The sequence below is a fragment of the Orbicella faveolata genome, unplaced genomic scaffold (genome assembly GCF_042242905.1).
Source record: "Orbicella faveolata isolate gen_17 unplaced genomic scaffold, um_ofav_v1 contig_15, whole genome shotgun sequence".
Classification (NCBI taxonomy): domain Eukaryota; kingdom Metazoa; phylum Cnidaria; class Anthozoa; order Scleractinia; family Merulinidae; genus Orbicella; species Orbicella faveolata.
The window spans coordinates 987,115-1,006,527 of NW_028301542.1; the positions used below are offsets into that span (position 1 = coordinate 987,115).

At 39.9% G+C, this 19,413-nt stretch overlaps 5 protein-coding genes across 6 annotated transcripts; 3 read left to right on the forward strand and 2 right to left on the reverse strand.

Annotated features, from left to right (window-relative positions):
• Window positions 1-148: 148 nt before the first annotated feature.
• Window positions 149-2,661, forward strand: LOC110069103 (UDP-glucuronosyltransferase 2A2-like). Its single transcript, XM_089288483.1, has 6 exons — window positions 149-281; window positions 570-592; window positions 630-1,239; window positions 1,442-1,648; window positions 1,779-2,067; window positions 2,192-2,661. Exons 1-6 carry the CDS (start codon window positions 149-151, stop codon window positions 2,472-2,474), a joined length of 1,545 nt encoding a protein of 514 aa, XP_089144609.1. The 3' UTR covers window positions 2,475-2,661.
• A 1,141-nt stretch (window positions 2,662-3,802) lies between these two features.
• On the forward strand, window positions 3,803-6,171 carry LOC110068984 (serine/threonine-protein phosphatase CPPED1-like). Its single transcript, XM_020776396.2, has one exon. The coding sequence runs from the start codon at window positions 3,929-3,931 to the stop codon at window positions 4,970-4,972; it is 1,044 nt and encodes a 347-aa protein (XP_020632055.1). The 5' UTR covers window positions 3,803-3,928; the 3' UTR covers window positions 4,973-6,171.
• Window positions 6,172-8,269: 2,098 nt separating this feature from the next.
• Window positions 8,270-9,548, reverse strand: LOC110069011 (proteasome subunit beta type-3-like). Its single transcript, XM_020776431.2, has one exon. The coding sequence runs from the start codon at window positions 9,417-9,419 to the stop codon at window positions 8,802-8,804; it is 618 nt and encodes a 205-aa protein (XP_020632090.1). The 5' UTR covers window positions 9,420-9,548; the 3' UTR covers window positions 8,270-8,801.
• Window positions 9,549-9,580: 32 nt separating this feature from the next.
• Window positions 9,581-14,646, forward strand: LOC110069012 (transmembrane protein 50B-like). Its single transcript, XM_020776432.2, has 6 exons — window positions 9,581-9,790; window positions 11,187-11,287; window positions 11,613-11,680; window positions 12,490-12,582; window positions 12,694-12,754; window positions 13,461-14,646. Exons 1-6 carry the CDS (start codon window positions 9,698-9,700, stop codon window positions 13,501-13,503), a joined length of 459 nt encoding a protein of 152 aa, XP_020632091.2. The 5' UTR covers window positions 9,581-9,697; the 3' UTR covers window positions 13,504-14,646.
• On the reverse strand, window positions 14,420-19,086 carry LOC110069010 (uncharacterized). 2 transcript variants are annotated; one of them, XM_089287801.1, is made up of 7 exons: window positions 18,481-19,086; window positions 17,933-18,084; window positions 17,188-17,403; window positions 16,712-16,821; window positions 16,012-16,161; window positions 15,724-15,895; window positions 14,420-15,172 (listed from the first exon to the last, which is right to left on the reverse strand). In XM_089287801.1, the coding sequence occupies exons 1-7, from the start codon at window positions 18,833-18,835 to the stop codon at window positions 15,026-15,028; spliced, it is 1,302 nt and encodes a 433-aa protein (XP_089143927.1). In that variant the 5' UTR covers window positions 18,836-19,086; the 3' UTR covers window positions 14,420-15,025. The 2 variants fall into 2 exon arrangements, with proteins under 2 accessions (XP_089143927.1, XP_020632089.2); XM_020776430.2 differs by having other exon boundaries at window positions 17,188-17,381; window positions 17,926-18,084; window positions 18,481-19,085.
• Between the last annotated feature and the right edge of the window lie 327 nt (window positions 19,087-19,413).

The following is a 19,413-nucleotide window of genomic DNA, read 5'->3' on the forward strand; positions in this document are numbered from 1 at the left end:
ATGAAATCGTTGACTTTTTCAAGCTTGATATGTCCTCTGAACCTATAGTTTGTTCAAAAGTTGCCTAGAAAGGCAAAACTTGCTCGAGATCGCTAGAACCGCAAAATGTTGCTTCAAACGCCAAAAGGTTGCCGAGCACAATCGGAACATGCCAAGTTGTTCCTGTACGAACAAGAAGAATGGTGTTTTTCTCACTGTTCAACTCAGCCTTACCGGCACGCTTGCTGGTTTCTGTGCCACTGAAGGCTCACGGTATATTAATACAAGGCCTACAATGGAAGGTCATCCAATATTTATTAAAAACAATAATACAAGTTACTGATATCAAACACAGTAATAAGGAAGAGATAAGAAGGGTGAAACAAATCAATAACTGATGAGGTAGTAGGCCGGACTCGAGCGGATCGACCTAAATCGAACCTACCGTATTTTATTATTTTTTCTTCGAGTGCACCCTCAAAGATATTTTGACATCTAAAATTAATGGCGTTTCGTCCTGACCTTAATGGCGTTTCGTCCTAAGCGATAAGACGAGCATCTGCGACCTTTTCATATGGAGTCCTCCCCAGGGCATAGTGGCTCCTGTAAAGAGGTAATGGGAATTAGTGTGTTGTGTTTCTGCCTTTTAGGCTTTTTTGGTTGTTCCCTCGACCGCTAAGATTAAACCGAGTGAGAAAGTAGAGCACAAGATTTACCAAGTACCATACAAGTCAGAGTTCTTTGAACACGGCATGGCACGGCTTGAAGCTGAAGGAAGCAAGTTACAGTTAATGACGAAAATGGGTGAGGTACAGATTACCATGTGTGAACGTTTTTTACAGAGCACGGAGTTACAGGAGGAACTGAAAGGTGTCGATATCATTGTTTATGACTGTCTTGCAGCTTGCCCTGCAACAATGTTTGGTGAACGCTTTGACATTCCAAGAGTGGAAATTCTGCCTCTTCCATTAACTGCAGATTTTGTGTTTATCCACATGGTACCAATGCCTGTGTCTTATGTTCCAATGCTCTTAACAGGATTTTCCGATAAAATGAATTTTATGGAACGTGTAATGAACTTGGGAGCGTACTTCGCAGTAAAGCTGTTCATGTATCTTGTGTATTACAGACAAATGAATGCAGTGAAAGTCAGGTATAACATTAACCAAGAAAGAACCTTCCAGGAAGCTCTTGGTAATGCTGAACGTCTTATAAGTACAGCAGATTTTGCCTTGGAATGCGCACAACCTCTGTTGCCAAGTAAGAGAAAGGGAAGTTCGGAGGGTGGAGATGTGGGGAACACACTGTTAGGGGGGGGGGGTAGAGACAGGGGACACACTGTTAGGAGGGTAGAGATGGGAGGGCCAAACTGTTAAGAGGGTGGAGACAGAGGGCATTGTGCAAAATGAGTAATTATGAATCATTATAGTTTTAATGTTTCTGTTGGGGTTGTATTCAACAGGCAATGTTATGGTTGGACCGCCGAATGTCAAAGATCCTAAGCCTCTTCCCCCTGATTTAGAAGAATTTGTCAGTAATTCAGGGGGCCATGGTTTTATCATCGTTTCTTTTGGATCAAACGTGGCTTCAAATCTCCAAAAGCCGGTGGTAGACATGTTAGCTACAGCGTTTGGGAAACCGAAACAGCGAGTTGTGTGGAGAATTAAAGGTAATTAAAATAGTGAGTAAAGCATAGGAGCTACTTGCAATAATCAATAATTAAAGATGTCAGTTTGCATCTCATGGCCTTCATTAGAGTTAGCAACATCGTTGACACCAGTCTCTCTCTTCTCCTGCAGGTTACATTCCATCATTCCTTAGTAAAAACATCAGAGCAGTTGACTGGTTACCTCAGAGTGATCTTTTGGCTCACAAGGACATCAAAGCTTTTGTCTCCCATGTGGGACACAGCAGTCTTTACGAGTCGGCGTATCATGGTCTCCCTGTGGTGGCGTTTCCGTTGTACATAGACCAGCAAAGTAATGCAAAGAAAGCAGAACATGTTGGCCTTGGGTTAGCTGTGGATTATAAAAGCATTAATGCCCAACAATTGTTTGAGACAATCGAGCGTGTTATTGATGAACCAAGGTAGCTGTATCGATTACTTGTCTACTTCAGTGTCGACATTCGGACAACATTGCCCAAATCATTTGCCTAACTACACGTTAGGATAAGTAAGGGATGAATATCTTGAAACTTCTGCGATCTTCAGGTTTAAGAGCAAAGCAGTGCACATCTCTGGCCTGTTAAAGGATCGTCGACAAACACCTCTTCAAGAAATCTGTGACTGGATAGAGTATGTACTCAGACATGGTGGAGCCCTGCACCTCAGAGCTCAAGTGTTCAACATCCCTTCGTATCAGTTCTACTTACTTGACGTCATGGCTTTTCTTGTTGCTGTGGTTGTCATGGTTGTGATGGTGATACGTTTGGCATGTCGATGCCTGTGTCGTGTGTTCTGTAAAAAGGATGATATCAAAACCAAAAAGGAGTGAGACATGGAAACATATAAGTGCTTTTGTTTCCTCCCAAACAAACTATAAAGGGATCTTGCGTTAGGTTCACTGTACTCAGAACTTGATTTTTCCACGGCGTGAACAATATTTTAATTCAGTTGACTTGTTTTTTTTTTTCCATATTGGAAATTCGTTTGTCATTTCATTAAAAAGCATATGACCTTAATGCAGTTCTTTTTTCAACTCTTGGGCAATTAAAGATTTCCTCTTATTGATTATAATCCATCAAAAATTTTCGCTCTCGCGCGATTGGTCTAAACGCATCACGTGACTGAATAAGTCCCAGCTAAAACTGGGGAATCTATGAGAGCGATATTGTTCAATTTTTAAAACTGCGCGTGTTGCAAAAAGTAATTGAAGGATAATAAACACGATAGTCTCCATTTGGCGCGAAAATATGCTCGGATAAATGTTCGCCGACATTATTTGTTCCAAGAAGCGAACAGTTTTCCGAGCATCTTTTCTCGCCAAATGGAGACTGTTGTTTATATATGCAAAAATACTGGTACTCATGTTTTCCGATGTTTCTTGTGTTTTCCGGCAAGAATGAGCCACCTCGTGTCAATATTTTTTGCATTTCGTTTCTTACCCCCCATCCACACTACACCGGAGAGATTTGAAAATGGAAAATGGAAAACGCATCGAATGTTTTTCTGTCCACACTATGCCGGAGGAATTTTTTTTAGAAAATGCAACAATCACCGTCCAGTCATTTTGGATTCGTGTTTGCGGAAAACTCGGTCTGGGAAATCACATGATTCAGTGATGATTATCGTGACTATACGTCGTTTTCAAAAGCCTCAGTTTTCAAACTAAATAGGAAACGCCGGCGTTTTCAAATTCCTCCGGTTTGAAGAGCGTTGTTAAAAAGCTCCGTTTTCTTGACGGATTAGTGTGGACGGTAGGCTTAACCGTAGAGATAAATTTGCGATTTCAAATTTCTCCGACGTAGTGTGGTCAATGCCTTGCAGCACCCGTAAAGCACTATCTATGAAACAAGATGAGAGTTCTTTCCGATAATTTTTAACTGAAGCATAATGAATGGCTGATTTTCAACTGTATATATTAAAATATTTAAAACTGTTCTCAAAATGATTGACATTTTAAATTCCATATCGTTTTGAATATAATAACCAAACTGTCATTCCAAATATTTTGACTGTATAATTGACGTTTGTCCTGATAGTTTTTCACGTTTCTCAAGTATACGTATACCTACCGTGTACATACAAAAAAAAAGTTCAAATGTAGAAAAATTTCGCTTTAAACAGGGAGCTTAAGGTGGGGCCTTCTTATTCAAATAAGCGTTCTTTGCGGGAGCAGCTTTGTTGTATTTCGTATTATTTAAATCATACGTTTGACATCTTTGCAAAACACAGGCTAATCAGTCTACGGATTTGCATATTACAGTGTACGCATGTGTCGAAAGCCATATGTTTCATATTGTGAATTGGAGAAAAACTATACGACATAATTTTGCGAACCAGCGGCGGCGGTCGAACACGAAGATGCTTCGTCCGGATAACTTAGGCTTAAATTTGGAAATTCATCCTGACGCGTTGGTAATGAATCAAGCGAGCAGAGCGGGAAAGACTCCTGAGGAAAGTCGAATTTTGAAAGCCAAAGATTACAAGCTACCTGTATTTACAAGATACCGTGAAGGTACCTGCAAAGAAATGTTTCATTTCGTTCAAGTTGTTGCTCCGAAGTTCGGCTCGGCCGCGCACCCGGAAGAAAGCAGCGAGACTGAAAAACGTACCATGGAAAAAATCGTGAGCGCTCTTAACAACATGAAACCTAAACCGAGGTTTTTACTGGTGCAGGGAAATTATACAAATGCGAAGCCGAACGAGAAAGAATATTTTCCACAGCTAGAGAGTTTTAAGTCCGCGTTTGAGAATTTAAGCGCGGAAATTCCGGTTGTGTGTGTCTGTGGTCCGACTGACTGCGGTGATCCACCGACCTTAGGTAGCCTTGAGACATATCGTAATACCTTTGGCGATGACTGGTTTGCTTTTTGGGTAGAGGGTGTTCAATTTTTAGCCGTGAACACGGCGTTTTACAAACACTCCAGCGCCGAGACGGAAAATTTGAAGGCAGAACAACAAGAATGGCTGGAATCAAAGCTGTTGGAATCCCAGGTGAACCCACCCAAGCAAATAATTATTTTACAAACTATACCCTGGTTTAGAAAATCCATTGACGAAGAGAACGATTTGGGAAACATTGATTCTAGCGACAGACAAGAAATCGCCCCGAAACTTGTTGAAGCCAACGCGAAATACGTTTTCGCCGGTTTCTTAAATGGTGTCGGGAAGGACAAAGAATTAGAGATCATTCAAACGAGTTCTTTGGGAAAGTCAGATGAAGTAGAAAGTCAAGGTTTTCGTGTCGTTAAAGTTAAACCGAATGGCCGAGTTGAACATAAATTTTTCGCCCTGGACAACTCCCCTATCGATCTAAATTTAGAATTGTAATATTTATTGGTTCAAATCTTTCCAGCTGCAGGTTCTCCAGTGACCTCCAGTTAGATCTCAGAGTTTTAAGATTTTAAAATAAGTACTGTTGTTGTCATAAGCGGAGTGAAGGAATTATAACTTGAAAATTTGTGAAGCCGGGAAATGTTTGGCGACAAGAATTTGAAAATCACTCTGAGAAATGATTCGGATCAATGAATCGTTGAAAGAGAAAACACTTTAGTCAAATATTTGATGGCGGATTCTGTCAGCTAGTATTAAATAAACCTAAACACTACAAGAACTCGATTTGTATTTATTTAAAAACTGAGTGAACTTCTAAAAAAAATGTAACACGGAGATTACAGTGGAAGAGATCAACTCAGCGCTTTTCTATTAAGCATTGAAATCAAACAACAGAAATTTTCCATATTCCGGCTTCGTGGCATCTTGAATAATCAGAATCATAGAGGGTTTCTGATTTGCCTTGGTAATTTTTTACTTCAGTGATGCAACTTACAATAGAGTTACCTGTAGAAGCTTTTCAGGTAAAAATTCATTGTTAGCTTACTTTAGATATATAGGAAATTGCTTCGCTGAACTATACACTTTTAATGACCTACATTACACATTTGCTTGCGTGATAATTCTCTTTATCTGCTTGCTTCGGGCAATTTCCTCTGCTGAATTTGTTTCCGCATTTCATTTCGCGAAATCACCATCAACCAAATGTAATTTGAAAACCCTTCCAGCGCCCGCAGCTCGGAATAATAATTCTGGTATTTGATTCTACGTATTTCTTTCAACGGTTAGTTTTGAAAACGCGATGCAACGTTAAGGAACATTGTTGCAGAAACATTGTTTGTGAAAATTTTTTCTTGATGCGCAAACGGAAGAAGCAAGGCGATAATTCTGAAAAAAACTCAGAATCATTTTTACCTCAAGGGAACAAAATTTGCTTACACCATATTTATTGCGAATACGCGCAAATCACGTAAATTTGTTCGAAAAGGTGATTTTCCACAACAATGTTTCGGAAACTGTTTTCTTGTTTGCGGGTTATTTTTGCTGATCGTTTTCATTGTTCTCGCCACCTGCTAGCTGGACACTGCCTCGATATTGTGAGGAGAAATCGCTAGTGGAGCACCGAGTCCTAAATGACCTTAAGCGTTACTTCATCAAGAAAGACGTAATAAAATATCAAAAACATGTGGATATAACGTACTCGCCTTATCTCTCGGAATTTGGTTTATATTAAGATATTTGTGAAGCATTCCAGCATATTTATTTATTTATTTATTTATTAAGCTTTGGCCTTCTATTACATATAAAGAAAAAGAAAAAAGAAGAGGAAGCAAAAAAAAAAAAAAAAAAAAAAAAAAACAGACAGCAAAACAAAACAGAATTGCCAGGGGAGCCGCTACAGCTTAGCCAATTACAGCGGCCCCCTCATAAGGAGAACTGGTACCTTGCTAAAAAAAATTAAAGAAATCAACTGTAGTAAGACACATGAGAAAGCTTTCCTAAGCAAGATTTAAGGCCCCGTACAGACCGGCTACATACGCCGTGGGAATATGAAAACGGAGGTTCATGTTTTCCGTCCACACTACGCCGGAGGAATTTAAAAACGCAACAATCACCGGTCATTTTGGATTTGTGTTAGAGGAAAACTCGGTTAGGGAAATCACGTGATTATCGTGACGTCATCGTTTTCGAAAAGCTCCGTTTTCAAAATTTTTTCCGTCCGCACGAAAACGAAAAGCCGGCCTTTTCAAATTCCTTCGGTTTCAAGAGCGTTTTCGAAAAGCTCCGTTTTTATGACGGATTAGTGTGGACGATAGACCTAACCGTAGAAACAAGGCTTTGTTTTCAAATTCCTCCGCCGCAGCGTGGATGGGGCCTAAGCTATTGATCTTTGAAGATACGCGAAGAGTCGGTCACGCTGAAACCACACTGACAGACTTATCAATAAAGTATGTATGTTTTTGTTTATAGAATACCGTAGGGAAAACGTCTGAAGTCGGCTCAGTTGAAACGGGGACATTTTAGTGCTGTTTCTCAACGAGGATGCTTTTTCGGTTGACAAAAAAAATTGCACGCGTCCTGATCAAAAAAAAAAAAAAAAATCCGATACACGACCAACAGTCATTGAAAGATAGTGAATTTATGATATCAAACAGAAGGGGTATACTTTCTGTGATTTACGTCAGTTGAAAATGAAGGTTACAGTTGCTTCTTTTCCAATTGCGGCAGGACACTTGGTGATGTATACACAATGGAAAAAATTGCAAAATCTCCTTTTAGACAGGGAAAACCGTTTGTGGTAACGCTTTTTCAGGGGAGTGGAGACAGGTGGTGGCTAAGCACTGATAAGTTCCCATTAGCCTGACTTTCTGGTCAGAAGTTGGTTTTAGGAAACCAAAGCTCTGTATCATAGTTGGTCATGGATTTCACACACTGTCGTGCGGAATTTTGCTCCTAGGTCAACTTGCATAGTCTGCATGGGATTGGAGACGTAAGTTTCCCAATGCACTATTGGCTCACTGTACTTCTCACTTCAGCTCCCGGGTGAGGCCTCCATTCACATCCCACCAGGATTTTTGCAGTTCAGTGAGAAGTGCTAGACATCTGGGCTATTAGCAAGCATAAAATCAACCCATCTGGATAATGGGTGTGGCCCAGTTCTTGTTTTTCAGTAATCTTGATCAATGAAATCACTATGTGGCATGAAGGTGGGATATAACAAAGAAAGATCTAAGCAAGTTCATTAATAAACTCGGGTTGCTTTTCTGGTCTGCAACATTACCCACCAGACATTTGTTTCCTAGTGAAATTTCAACTAGTGTAAGATCTCTAAGAGCTGCAGAATTTAGCCAGTACCTGGCTCTTAGCTTCATCCCTGATTGTGGGACACTGCAGGAAACATAGCCCCATCTTGCCTGCTCAGGTAGCCAATCAAGGATTCGGCCAAATAACATAAAACAATTACAATATTTAGAGAGAGCTACATCCGCCTTAGCTGGTTTTCATGTGGGTTCTCTATCCTGGTTGAACTGGAATTTGGAGATGTTGGTTTTTGTGGAGGGAGGAAAACCAGAGAACCCGGAGAAAAAACCTCGGAGCAACGCAAGAACCATCAACAAACTCAACCCACATATGGCACTGAGCCAGAATTGAACCCGGGAAGGCCAGTACTCTCACCACTGTGCCATCCTTGCTCCTCAGGTTCTTGCCATATACATGTAGTGAGTATTTTTATAAAAAGCATTGGCAGTAACAGTCATCTCATAATAACACCTGAACACCAGACATTTGGGATCCAATAAACAAGACGCTGGGGACTATTTATTAGTCTTGTCAAAAAGTTCTTAGTCAATGCATTATGGACAGTTATCAACTTGGCGAACGACTTGGGGACTACAGAGGGTTTTCACGCAATAGCTAAGGTTCTTGTCAAATTACCCTAATGCCTTCTACTTATGATTTTCAAAAATTTTGCATGATGTTAAAGGTTCATGGAAATTAACACACTTAGTCTTCACCTGTCAAGGTTGCAAATTCTGAGCCATCTGAAAGTAAAAGGCATTTGAATACTTATCTTCACAAGACAGTACAGTGGAATCCCAATTTTTCAAACCTGCAAGGGAAGCGAAAATTGGTTTGAAAAATCTGATAGTTCAAGAAATCGGGGGGGTGGGGAGGGGTAACGTTATAGTGTTTGACTGAGGAGGGGAAACACATTTTTGGTCAAGTTATTGGGATGTTTGAAAAACTGAGGGTTTGAGAAATCGGGATTCCAATGTATGTTAATTTAGTACAGTCAGCATTGTTCAGCTATTTCAGAAACAGTCTAGTCCATCCTTGCTTTCAGTGTCCGTGTCGTTATTTTATCTTTCTCTATCACGTGCACTATACCACCCCAGCCACTGACAGCATCACGATCCACAGCATTCATCAGCGCCTGTGAGATGGTCTCAAACAGGTCATCAGGCTCCAGATCTGGCTCCCACAAGGATTCGCACATTCCGTACATTTGCTCCGAGCAGGTGCCGCTCACCACGAAATCTTTCGTCTCCATCGGACAACCGATCAGGTCTAACGCCGCGATGTATGGCTCGTTGGTCTTCGGGTCTAAACCCGCAATCACGGGCTCCACGAAATATGGCCCGAACCTTCTTTCGTAGAGCAAGTTTGACACCATACTCATGAAAGTTTTAGGCTTGATTTGACGGCTTTCTCGCAGCTCGTACAAATTCTTGCGAAACGTTAGCCGGTTTGAAACGGTTTGCACGTCTGTCGCCAAGCCGGGAAGACCGAGAAACAGCTTATCTCCCATCTGAAAGACTTTCTGAAAGTCGCAAGACAACGTCTGTGCTTGAATTCCCAAGCGACGATCCGCCGCAATGGCGACGCAATCTTTACCAACCATCGCTATGATGGCAGCGCCATTGTATTCCATAATAGACATTTTTCTTCTTCTGTAAGCGTTCCCTCAACTTAGGGAACTTTTTTTTCCTCTTAAAAAGCCTTTTGTCACACGAGCACACCACCAAAACCAAGATGGCGGTTGCTGACTAATTGGAGTGGTTACCAAGTAGGAAATAGAGTGGCTACCAAGTCTAGTTTCTTGAAGTCTGCTGGGAAGGAACAAGCATCGACATAAATAACCTTTACGTACGCTACAAGGAAAGGAGTGTAAATGTAGGGCAATTTTTCGCTGTATTATTCTAGACACAACTGACCATCATGAGTGGATGCTTGGATCAGATGTACTGTCCCGATTTCGAGGTGATTTCGGAGAGGAGGAACTTAATTTCATCAGTTTCTGCTGGAGTTTTGGTAAGCCCTATAAGCTGAAACAAATCTGGTAGCTGCATGTATAAGATTTTTTTAGGCTTATAGAGTTAAACAGACTAACAGATGTCTGTTTAATTTACGCATTTTAAACCCTTTCCAGTATCATACATTTGTCTACAGAAAGCTTTTTTCATGTTTGTAAACGTTGGTCTTCGTATACTGTCAGTAGCTGTCGATGTTCCATATCGAATTTACATGTAGGTTTTATTGCATTTGAATTCACTCTTGAATTGAATTTAGATATCTCAAACCATATAAATCTTGTACAACCATGGGATACTTAAAAACTCACACACGTTGGATTGATCTTGAACTTAATGCTTTTAGTTCAAAGTTAGTTAACGATACACAGCCACGATATTGAAGCAAAGCGAAAATCTTAAATATCTAGTGTTAATGTAGTGAGGGAAAACAGGGGGCGGGAACCCGGGAGTAAAGGTGGGCGGGGACTCTGTGGGATGTGGGAGAAAACAGGGTGGTAAGAGGGATTTTCAAGGTGGCAGGACCCAGGAGAAATAGAGAAAAATATTGGAAATATTGTGTAACATTTTGCTAATATCAGAGAAGCACAGAGGGATGGGAGCCATTGAGGAAAGGGTGGGAACCGGTAGCAGTGGGTACAGAAGTGCAGACCCTCTTGTCCCCCTCCTCAAGAGTTAAGTGCAGCTATCTAGATAGTTTAGACAAATGATTACATTTAGTGTATGTTAGAAACTTTAGAACCTGCCAAAGACCATATTATGATCCAGATTGCTGCTCAAGGTGTTTAGTGTCAGTGCAATATAAGTCAATGCTATACACTTGGATGCAAATCAAATTTTGTGCAAGTTTAAATTCATCCTGGGCTCTACGGTGCTACTCCCTAAATGTGCACTCAGAGATTCGTGAATTGTCTGCCATCTTAAGGACACAGCATAATAACCCCTGATACTCAGCTGCAATCTCTCAATCCAGATCAGTCGGATCATGTGCACTGAAGGCATCTGCGGTTGTGTGTCGATTCATACTCTCAATTGGTACCCACGATCAACATCTTGATCAATGCTCTATTGACAGCCCGATTGATACTCGGTCAACACTTGATCAGCAGTAGGTCGATAGTCGGCTGAGTGTTGACTGACTCTTATGAATCAATTGGAAATTAGTCAACTCTTGACTGACTGTTGACCGAGATGTCAATGGAGTGTCGATGGAGTGTCAACTGAGGTGTTGATAGAGTGTCCATGGAGGGTATCGATCGACATTCGACCATGGATGCCTGTAGTACACATGATTCGATCAGTCTGTACTGTTAATCATTGAGCTTTCCGGCTTCATTAAGCACATACTCCCAACTAAAAAAATTTTTTGGTCAACTGATATTTGTCTGAATCAACAGTTTTTCATTGGCTGGTGGATCATGATAGACGCAGCAGCTACAAAAGATTTTGAGCATGCCTACCATACCCCTGGTGTCATATCGTCTTTAGCTGTCTTTATGTAAGTTTTATAATGCTCTCATTTACTCTGTAGCATGGTTCTTGTGTTATTTCGTTTGTAAATTAATGAAATAAGTTAGCAACTGCTCAGAAATTCATACCTCTTACTAACCAGGTTCGAGGTCCATATTGTAAGTTATGGACCAAGTTTTTTCATGGAAGTTTGGCAAACCTAGTAAAGGCTGTGCAAATACTTGCCTGTTCGCTCATGTTCCCACAGCATTTCTTGTTCTCACAAACTTCCACTCGTGTTTCTAATAACTCAATTAAAACATTATTAATACATGTTTTCTATTTCTTAAATGAAATTGGATTTTTTTCATTAGGGTGAATGCAGTGTCAAATGCACAGGTCAGAGGAGAAATTTACAACACTGGGTGCATTGGACAAACAGGTATAATTATGAGATGCATATTATATTCTGTTCCTTACTTGGATCATCAGTACACATGATGAAGGCCCTCTTTTACCACCAGTTATGGAATATTAACAGGGCCTGGACCGTGTCCTGTCCATGTTCTAGATTGGTTGCTAAGGCAGTAAGGGCCCATATGCACAAAGCAAATTTTTGCTTATTTTGCGAAAAAATCTGTCATCAGTCCTGTGATACAAGTGGGCATGGTGATTCTTTTTCCTACCAAGTTTTGTCAGCTACCCTCTCCAATCTTAAAAGGTGTCGGCATCCTGCTTACTTGTAGGAGCTGGACAAATTTTTGTCAGGTGTGAAAACTGACTTTTTTTTTCAATTCACATGCCATGATTTGAAAGAAAAAAAATGATTAAGTAAATTTGATCTCTCTTTGATTGTTGACCTCGCTGCGTGGTTGACACTTTGTGGTCAACAAATATTTTATTGTTTTTGAGTGTGCCTACCATTACCAAAATAATTGTAAATTTGGTGGAGACAATTTTCGTCGAGATTTTTGGTAGAGCTAAGCAAACTTTGTCAGCCTAGTGCTTATGGGCACTCGGCTGCTCTGTATGTTTTTGTAAAAGGGTGACTTATTTTGAAATCCAGCTTTAGTATAAACCAGCTTTGGTTAAACAATCAGCTCAAAACCCATTATTTTCAGATCAGATGCAGATCTCCAGGAATATTAAAATAGTAATACATGCAACACACTTTGCTGAAAACTAAATAAATGTTCTTTTCTGCTGATTGTTTTATGCACATTTTTTCATTGATTCATTTGGTCTTTGCAGGTGCCAGGGTCTGGCTCATAATGGGTTTTGTATTATTGTTTGGGGGTTTGATTGCAGCAAGTTGGATCCTTTTTGGTGGTTATGTTGCTCCAGGTACTGAAATTTTCAGATGTTTTTACATTGATCACCACATAGTTTTTCTTTTTACTTTTGTTAACTCTCTATTGAGACATTTGATTCTCACTTGTGTTATTTTGTTTATAGCTGTTTCAGACCCATGGCCAGGAGTGGCAATCTTTTTGCAGAATGCTTTGATTTTCTTCAGGTTAGTCACCAAATTAGTTGCAAGGAATCTTTGTTTAATCACAGGGTGCCTCAAAGCACTATTTAATTTATTTATTTTTAAGTGGCCTGTATAAAATTAATGGCCTGTGCTTCAACGTTGGGTTGCAAAGTGGGGGAGGGGGGTGGTGGTGTGGGGTGTGGGGGGAGAGGGGGGTAGTAGTAAAATGAGTTCCTTTTGCAAAGTCTAAAATTGAAGCTGGTGGTAGACACCTTAAAGTTTTGTAATTCTTAGTCAGGTCCTTTGTCATGTTTCATTGAAGAATTTTGCAGTATATATATTGTAGGTCAAAATGAAATTCAGGTTAAAATGAAATTTCTTAATTATTCATGGCTCATGAATAATAAATTATTCACGATCCCTGAATAATCAGGGTTAAGAGTCAAAGGAATTTCATTTTAACCTGAATCTTCTAACCTTAATTACTAGGGTTAGAAGAAAAAGGAAACTGAGAATCAAACTAGGTTAAAATCATTTTAACCTGAATTTCATTTTGACGTACAACATACAGGTACTGTATACTTCTATGAATTTACACAATTATATTTTGCCTTCTGTATAAACCCAATGCTCAGTTACTGTAATGGAAACAAATTTACTTGGGCTGAAAATGTGCAGTCCATTTCTTGTGGTTAATAGTACTTAATAAAATGATGCTTTCCTAATGATTTGTTCTTTTCATTCACAGTGCAATTGTTTTTAAGTTTGGACGGACAGAAGAAAATTGGTAGAACATTATTTGGTTTTGAGCTCTTAGTGAAATTTAAATCTGACAGATGCTACAGGACATTTTGTCAAAAGGTTCTGGAGCAGATATTTTTAAGTATTTAAGTTTTTGTACAGTATTTTGTAAGAAAGGGCCAGGGATTTGGTTTTCATTCTAAATTGGCAAATATCCCGATAATAGGCCATTTTCTGAGTTCCCTTGCACTTCTGTTTTAAAACGAGTCTAAGTGCAAAACTATCCTTATGAAAATGACTTTGATTTGCATGAAAATGAACCTGTAGGCGGAACTCATTTTCATACGAATGGTTTCACACTTAGACTCGTTTTGACACAGAGGCAAAAGGCAACTTGCAAATGGCCTATTACTAATTTGCTTCAGAATTAGTTTAATGCAGTTTTTGCACCAAATAACTGGGTACAGGCTACAGTTGAGTAAAATAAGAACTGTACTGTTAATCAATTTTACTACTCATTGATAGTAAAATGTGTCTTCCAATAACAAAGAGACTTGTTTAACTTGAATACATGGCTTACACAGAACTGTGCATTCTTTAATGCCACCCACCACAATGTGCAGTTGCAGAAAATATCCATATCCCCTCACAGAAGATATAGGAATTTTCTGGGGGTGGGGGTTCTTTAAGATCAAAAAATTTAAAGAAATGTATGAACCTTAATTAGAATCTCCTGAGGGATGGGGTGTCTTGGAAAAAGTCCCTTCTGTTGGGGAGGTAGGGATATTTTCTAGAATAAACACTGTCAGTAGTAAATTTGATGGGCTGAAGATAAGTTAAGATAAGATAACACCCAGAGTAAAATCAGGAATTTTCTTGTCATATATAGCAGTACTTGCTAATTGAGTCCCAGCACATAATAGAAGTACATTGTACAGTCACACCAGTACTTAGTATACACCAGTATTATAAAGAATGATTTACATGTTTTATTAAACAGCTTTAGGTCAGTAGTTACCGACAGTATTTGCCGATAGTGAAGAACTTGTCTGTTTATTGTATTCTAATATAATTATTGGAACAAATATACAAAACTGTTGCTTTTACTGCACATAAAGTAATTTGATTGATTGGTCTTAATAACCATAGACAAATCTTAACATGTCTTTAAAAATAAATTTGTTCTGCTGTGATATCTTATGATTTTAATCGATAAACAACAACCACAGCCAGCTACTTTCTTACAACTGATGTGAAATGAAGAACTGTAACCTGTCGTTAGAGATTTTAAGTTATGTTATAAATTATTGCTGCGTGTTTCCAATTGGGGCAGAAATAACACACCAAAACCATTGGAACTCGCCATTTCTTAAGCTAAGTATCTTTGGTAAACATTGTCTTGCTAATAAGTAAAATTAACCTTTTCATGATCAGCTGAAGCATAGTACATTTGAACATAAGATTTAAGGTTCAACCCTGACTCAAACAGCTGAAGATCTTTTCCTTCAGTAGCAAAGGAAAAGAAGTTATTTAATCAGCTACAGCAAGAGAGTTCAGTCTTTTGCCTTGAACCTAAATGCTAGGTGGGAACCAGCGATAAATCCTGACGATGCCATCATCACCTCCAGTGACAAGGGAAGGACCTTCGCCATCATCATCAAGACAAACTGCATTGACAGGATCATGATATCCATGCAGCACATGGTGAACCTTGGTGAACTGAAACAGAAATAATGTATCGTGTGGTCAGTGTTCATTTTGGTTTCACGAAGGAAATTACAGGACCAGATTTATAATACCACCAACTGAAAAACAGCATTCACTTGACTCTGAAGGTGACTTTTGTTTTGAGAAACACCAGTCACCAATAGCATTTCTTTTCAGAACTACCCTCACCCAAGTGATCACACTACATGAACTACTGATACCCCTGGGTTCCAACCATTTTCTATGACAGGAGATAACAGTCAATTTGTTTGTCTCACAATGAATGTCACTTCGAGGTGCTGATTGCTGCATTATGACTGCAATTGTACCCATCTTCAGCATGCATTGAGGTTGATTGTTTGCGTATCACTTTTTGTAGGATGACATGTTGGTTTGCCGCTATTTGTGCACTTTGATCCACCCTGTTCCGACTGTTAGATGCTTTCTTATAGATCTGTTTTCCTAACAGCCAGCTGTTGTGCATCCTGTTGAGTAATGTGGTTCAACTTGGGGGGATGTTGTCATTAATACATACGGCTTGACTTTTACCAGCAGTTGCCTACCTGATTTTCCCAGTTTCCTTCAAGATGATACACATAGACTGCTCCAGAACGAGTTCCTATGGCAGCCAATGCCCCATGCATGGCCAAACATTCTCCTCGTTGAACACTGTTAGAATGTGGACCAATCAAAGAGAAGTTGTGAACAATGTTGCTGCCATCAGATTTATTCTCCCTAGAGAGCAGAAGATGAAAAAAAATGTTATGTGTTGCTTGGAATAATTTGTTAGCTAATGTGGGAAAGTGCCTGATCCAAAAGACAAAAAGCAAGAAATTATGAAAGTTACACACCATGCAAAGAGTCCTTTAGAGTGAGTCAAGACCAAAGCTGTTTTTCCCCTGAGAACAGCACCTTGAACTCCAGGAGTCATTGGAAAGTAGCCCTGACCTCTTGTATCTGCTAGGTTAAGAGATGATAGAAGCTCCCCATGTTTAATGGACCTGTAAAGTTATCAGGGTAATGGTGCATTAATAGTTTTAATATCTACAGTAGAGTGAACGGTGCATTTAAATTCTAGATGGTGTGTGTCAAAAGAGGGGGATGGGTGTCCTAGTACTTGACATGACAGTCATAAAACAGCTTGCAAGGATGGGTGTCCAGGCAGCCACATGATCCCCACTTCTTAGAGAAAATTAAATCTGCAAATCTGCAAATCTTAATCAAAACAACATTTCAATGTGGTAAAACAGACAGAAATTTTGTCCCCAGACCTTTGCTTGATTTGCTTTGGTTTTGGCAGCGAAGCCATGAATACAAGTGGTGAAGCTGTGAGGGTATTAGTGATTCAAGTTGAGTTGAATTTGGGAATTTCACTTTTGGCTTTGCCACTCATGAATTCCCTAAAAGAGGGGCTCTGCCATCAAAAATCACTGACTCATGAATCCCGCCAGCTATGCAGGCTACAGGCCTTCCAGAAAAATGGCACCTTAAGCCCAGTAGAAAGTTTTGATGCCCTGTTCTCAAATCTGACCTATCTACCTTGTTACTCACCACAAACCCAACTGAGTGTTATCAGTAACGTAAAGTAGTGTATCATGTTGCCAAAGCCTCACATACTTCACCCAGTCACCTAGGTTACACAGTGTGTGAATACAATGACCCTAGAAGTTAAAATGGTGAAAACTTTCAGATAGAATCACTTCTCAATTCTGAAATATTTGACATCAACTACATTTTTTTTGTTGACCAAGGAAAGTGGGGCTTGAAAAAAGTGCCATGTAGTTGTCCTGGACTAACACCTTCCCAATGGGCAAGGGCCTCCAGGGGCAAGTTGTCTTTCAACTAAACAAAAAAAATAAGACTTGCCCAGGGCAAGCAAAATTTGAGAGCTCTTGTCTGAAGGGCAAGCTAGAATTCCAGGTTTTTTCAAGCCCTGGGAAATACAAAATTAAATACAAAGACACTAGCTACCACTTTAAACTTTCAAAAGATTGCTTCACTACTAAGAGACAAAAAGTCAACCAAACTGTAACAATATCCCAGACTCTAACAGAACAGTCATCAGATGCAGAGGCAGCAATAGTCTCTATGACAGCGACACAATTAACACAAGCAGTATGGCCATGGCATGTTAGAGCTGCTGTGGTATTTGGTTTCTTCATGTTCCAAACTTTAACTGAGCAGTCCTTGGAGCCTGATACAATGAGATCATGGGGGATATCTGTGTTGAGTGAAATACCCATGTAAAAAAGTAACAAAAAGAAAGTATGAATTGGAATTACGAAGTTAAATATATCAACGCTGACTCATCAACACTTAAACCGCTTGTCTGTAACTCAAAATATTAAGTGGCTTTGTATGCGTCTTGACTGACACTCTGTGACTAGGCAAGGTGAATCAAATCCTGCATTGCGATTGGCTATCTGAGTGGGCAAAATAGAGGTATCTTTGGTTACCCTCTTAAGATTGTGCACTATGTGCTGTGGGAAAAATGGAGTTTTCTATTCTCTATAACAGTATAAAAGATCCTTTCATTGTGACCAATCTTATTCGGTAAAGATGGCTGGATATTGGCCTTGCTCTTCTTTTGGACATGATTATGGACCTCAATTTTGTCTCAGTTCATTAAAGTGCAAAAACAAATAAATACAATAAATACAATAACAACTTACAATTAAGAAATAACTTTGTACTAACATTAACTGGGATTAACACTTGGTTACCTATTATTACAAGCCTTAGGTTTTTCAAGAATCTACATAAACCTGTTATCTGCCTCAGAGAGATTGAGAGAACAGCATCCAGATGCCCTGAAAGAACTGCAATACAATGACTTGACCAGCTGTCCCATATGCGAATGGTGCCATCATCTCCACAAGTTACAACTCGGTCTGCACCTGAGAATTTCACATCCCAAACTGGCCCTACACACCAAAGATAACATGCTATTAATTTTTTCACCACAATCAACAGTATTGTTGCATAAATCACTACACTGCCATGGATACACGTTATTATTGGATGAAGTTCTTGGGATATCCAGAATAGTCATGGGTGACGTAAGTGTTATCAGCTGATATCCCAAAGAGTTCCATCCATTATTATTGTTTATAATTACTCAGCTACTATCAGCGCATGAATAGCAATTATTTTAGAGTGCCTTCCAAGAGTAGCTAAGAGTTAGGATCCATGGGTGTTTCGGGGGAGGGGGGCAGGGGAGAGATTACAGGTGCACCAAAACACCTTGTGTCATAACTGAGCATCAGTCTACCATTCAGTAGAAACAATCCGGAGAAAATGATAACTTCCTGTTTGCACACCTCTGTGACCCTTAAGTCCTGTTATCATGGAAGGCCATTTTCTAATATGGCGGCTTCTAAACCACTTCTGATAAATAGCTTTCCAGTCAATACTACTGTTTTCTACTTGAATATTCTCTGCAGAGTCACTTAATCTGCCTGGTGTTTCGTCAATATATCCACTTCCAGTTAATTCGATCAAAACATCCCCAGGAATATCTCTGAAGCAAGCCCGTCTCCAAAGTAGCTTGTATTTCGGCTGCGAGTGTAAAGACAGCCATGAACGGCAAACCTGAAGAGATTTAGCGAGAGAAATCGCATCTAGACGCTTCAGTATTTCGTCTATCAGTTCCAACGGCAGCTCGGTTAGGTTCATACGTGAGGATTTAGTTCAGAGGGATCAGTGCAACGCGACAGTCACTCTTGGTTCCGAGTATTTCTGATGTTTTCATCCTGTAAATACCACACTTGCATTCTGAAGCCAATTATACTAGGCGGTCAGTGAATTGAACAACCTTTACATTGCAAGACAACCGCAACACAACCTCAGTTTTTACAGTGCACAATTCCGCAGTGACAACTGTGCGGTTGAGGTCGAATATTGCCAGGCGCAAGTTCTGGGCGAGAAAAGGGACTGGATCGACAAAATTTGTCGCGTGGGGAGTGGTGGCGGGCGGGGGGAGGTTGGTGGAGAGAGAGAGAGAGTCCCTCCCCACTTCTACAATGCAGTTAACCCAGAAATACCTAGAATCAATTGTTCTTCAATCTTAAACCAAGGGGTAGAAGAAGAAGGGGATCGATACTTGCCTAAAGCGCGTTTTTGACAAGATCAGCTCGATGTGGGTGTCATATGGCGCAGGCGCGTAGTCACGAGACCGAAAACAAACTTAGCGTGATTGTGTGATCAAAAGGGAGTACCTTTGTTCTTTCACGTAATACATCAGTCTTCTAGTC

Coding starts and splice junctions, on each gene's coding strand:
- LOC110069103 (XM_089288483.1), top strand. CDS start 149: ATGCCAAGTTGTTCCTGTACGAACAAGAAGAATGGTGTTTTTCTCACT. Junction 282..569: donor TACAAGGCCTACAATGGAAG/GTCATCCAATAT, acceptor AGTCCTCCCCAG/GGCATAGTGGCTCCTGTAAA. Junction 2,068..2,191: donor CGTGTTATTGATGAACCAAG/GTAGCTGTATCG, acceptor TGCGATCTTCAG/GTTTAAGAGCAAAGCAGTGC.
- LOC110068984 (XM_020776396.2), top strand. CDS start 3,929: ATGTTTCATATTGTGAATTGGAGAAAAACTATACGACATAATTTTGCG.
- LOC110069011 (XM_020776431.2), bottom strand. CDS start 9,419: ATGTCTATTATGGAATACAATGGCGCTGCCATCATAGCGATGGTTGGT.
- LOC110069012 (XM_020776432.2), top strand. CDS start 9,698: ATGAGTGGATGCTTGGATCAGATGTACTGTCCCGATTTCGAGGTGATT. Junction 11,288..11,612: donor TCGTCTTTAGCTGTCTTTAT/GTAAGTTTTATA, acceptor TTTTTTCATTAG/GGTGAATGCAGTGTCAAATG. Junction 12,583..12,693: donor TGGTGGTTATGTTGCTCCAG/GTACTGAAATTT, acceptor TTTTGTTTATAG/CTGTTTCAGACCCATGGCCA.
- LOC110069010 (XM_089287801.1), bottom strand. CDS start 18,835: ATGAACCTAACCGAGCTGCCGTTGGAACTGATAGACGAAATACTGAAG. Junction 17,404..17,932: donor TCTCAATCTCTCTGAGGCAG/ATAACAGGTTTA, acceptor TTACTTTTTTAC/ATGGGTATTTCACTCAACAC. Junction 16,162..16,711: donor AACACTCAGTTGGGTTTGTG/GTGAGTAACAAG, acceptor ATAACTTTACAG/GTCCATTAAACATGGGGAGC.